General features: G+C 53.1%; 1 protein-coding gene across 1 annotated transcript; it reads left to right on the top strand.

Annotated features, from left to right (window-relative positions):
• The first annotated feature begins 728 nt into the window (after nucleotides 1-728).
• Nucleotides 729-1,606, top strand: LOC125533873 (uncharacterized). The gene is made up of 2 exons (XM_048697203.2): nucleotides 729-927; nucleotides 986-1,606. The coding sequence occupies exons 1-2, from the start codon at nucleotides 780-782 to the stop codon at nucleotides 1,429-1,431; spliced, it is 594 nt and encodes a 197-aa protein (XP_048553160.2). The 5' UTR covers nucleotides 729-779; the 3' UTR covers nucleotides 1,432-1,606.
• The last annotated feature ends 447 nt before the right edge of the window (nucleotides 1,607-2,053 follow it).

The raw sequence follows: 2,053 nt of genomic DNA, 5'->3' as shown, positions 1-2,053 counted from the left end.
GAGTATCCTTCGTTGACTGTAGTGGTATTGTTACTGTTGGTCGTTGTACATTATTGTACTTCCTCCGTTTCTAAATATAAGTCTTTGTAGAGATTTCACTATAAACTACATACGGATGTATCTAGATGTATTTTAGAGTATAGATTCACCCATTTTGCTCCGTACGTGGTCTATAATGAAATCTCTTTAAAGACTTATATTTAGAAACGGAGGGAGTAGCAACGAAGGAGGCCTGGGGCTCAGCGCTAGCCTGGCTCCGCCCCTGTTCGTCCGGCCCACTCTGCTAGGTACGGGTCCGCTTAAAATGACCTCGCGAGTTACTGGTGCGTATGCGCGTGCGTGCAGACCTGTATTACGTGGAGGACCCAGTGACCCGTGCTTCCTGGCCAAGAAGTGCTCGTGTTGTACATAACTGCATGAGTACAGCACAAAGGGCAGAATGAGGCCTTTCTCTTCCCGGCCGTGGTGGATTGATGTGCCCGTGCGTCGGCCGAAAAGTTGGTTGGAAACCAAACCAAGGCCCGTGCCAGGGTTTCAATCAGTCTTTGAGTTTGTGAGATGAATCAAAACAGAAGAGCGACGTACTTATACGCAAACGAAGCAAAATGGATTTCCGTATCTCGCCTGATCTCCCAGCTGCCCCAGCGTGCGCGCACTCAATGCGCGCCCTGTGTATATCCTCCTCCTCCGCTCCTTGTGCCAGTACAAATAGCGCACGCACAGGCGCCACTAGCCCTGTACAGTGACACGCTGACACGGCACCTTTGCAGCGAGTGATCATGGCTGCTCGTCTCCCTCTGCTCTGGGCTCGTGGCCGCCGCGTCCTCCTTCTCGCCGTCGTGCTCTCCCAGCTCGGCGCGCTCTCGTGCCAGACCCTCCGCGGCTCCGTCACCTGCCTCGGCTGCCCCGCGGGCCACCACCTCTCCGGTACGTGACATGCATCGTCTGATCGTGGTGACACTTTGCTCAAATGTACATGTACCAGGTGTGGTCATGGGGGTGGAATGCAGCGGCGTCGACGGCGGCGGCGCGGGCCCGCACGTCGTGGCGCGGACGGACGGCGGCGGCAACTTCAGTGTGGCCGTGCCGGAGTCGGTGCCGGCCTCGCGGTGCGCAGCGAGGGTCCTCGGCGGCACGGAGCAGCTCTGCGCGCCGCAGAGGCTCACCGTCGCGCGTGTCGTCGCTGCCGGGCGGCCTGGCTCGTACGCGCTGGGATCCCGCCTCGCTGTCTTCACAAGGTGTGAAGGAGTCGTCGCGACGATGTCCGCCGGTGGTGGCAGCGGCCAGAGGTCACCCCCGACCCCGAGGCTTGCACCGCAGTTGCCCTCGCCCAGCGTGCCGCCGCTCGTTGGACGCAGCAGCCCACCCTACGGCCTGGGCATCCCTCTCATCTACGTCTTTCCTTTCATCCCAATCATTGGCATCCCCTAAAATGAACGTAGCCGCCTTCTCCTTGCGGTACTCGCCTGAGTATTTTGTTATTTTCTTTCAGCCAAGTTTGCAGTAATCCCTAGCCATCCATGTCAGTGAGGTCACCTTATGTATGAACAACGACCAATAATGTGACTGTGAGTCAGCATGTTGCGACCAAATATTCTTCTCATTACAATCATTCTTTAGTGTGTGATAGCACTGAATTTCCAAGATCGACCCAAAGACGAAGGTTTAGAACTCGAAGAAACTTAAACACCATCAATGAAGGCATGCAGTTAAACAGTCCAAAAAAGAAGAGTGACCGAACTTGTGATAATCTGGTACTAGCTGGTGTAGTTGCATATGTTGCACTGCCAAAGTGGAGTGACAATCGGCGAACTTTATCAGGAAGTAGCATTGCTGTTTGAGAATAAATCCACTACAGTGATGAAGTTCTCTTCAATAGACTTGTATGTAATAAAATCAAGAACCATATGATGGACTGAATAAGACAATAGATCATAACTGTAGTTGATATCCATAACTTGGATTAGGCCCATACAGACAAGCTCATCAAAATAGCTTCTTGCAACTTCCTCCATGTCTTTCCCTAACTGTGCACATATAAAATCCTCAGCTA

Source organism: Triticum urartu, chromosome 2A (genome assembly GCF_056163025.1).
Source record: "Triticum urartu cultivar PI428250 chromosome 2A, HENAU_Tu73, whole genome shotgun sequence".
Classification (NCBI taxonomy): Eukaryota; Viridiplantae; Streptophyta; class Magnoliopsida; order Poales; family Poaceae; genus Triticum; species Triticum urartu.
This window is presented reverse-complemented; position numbering and strand designations above follow the sequence as displayed.

Coding starts and splice junctions, on each gene's coding strand:
- LOC125533873 (XM_048697203.2), top strand. CDS start 780: ATGGCTGCTCGTCTCCCTCTGCTCTGGGCTCGTGGCCGCCGCGTCCTC. Junction 928..985: donor CGCGGGCCACCACCTCTCCG/GTACGTGACATG, acceptor TACATGTACCAG/GTGTGGTCATGGGGGTGGAA.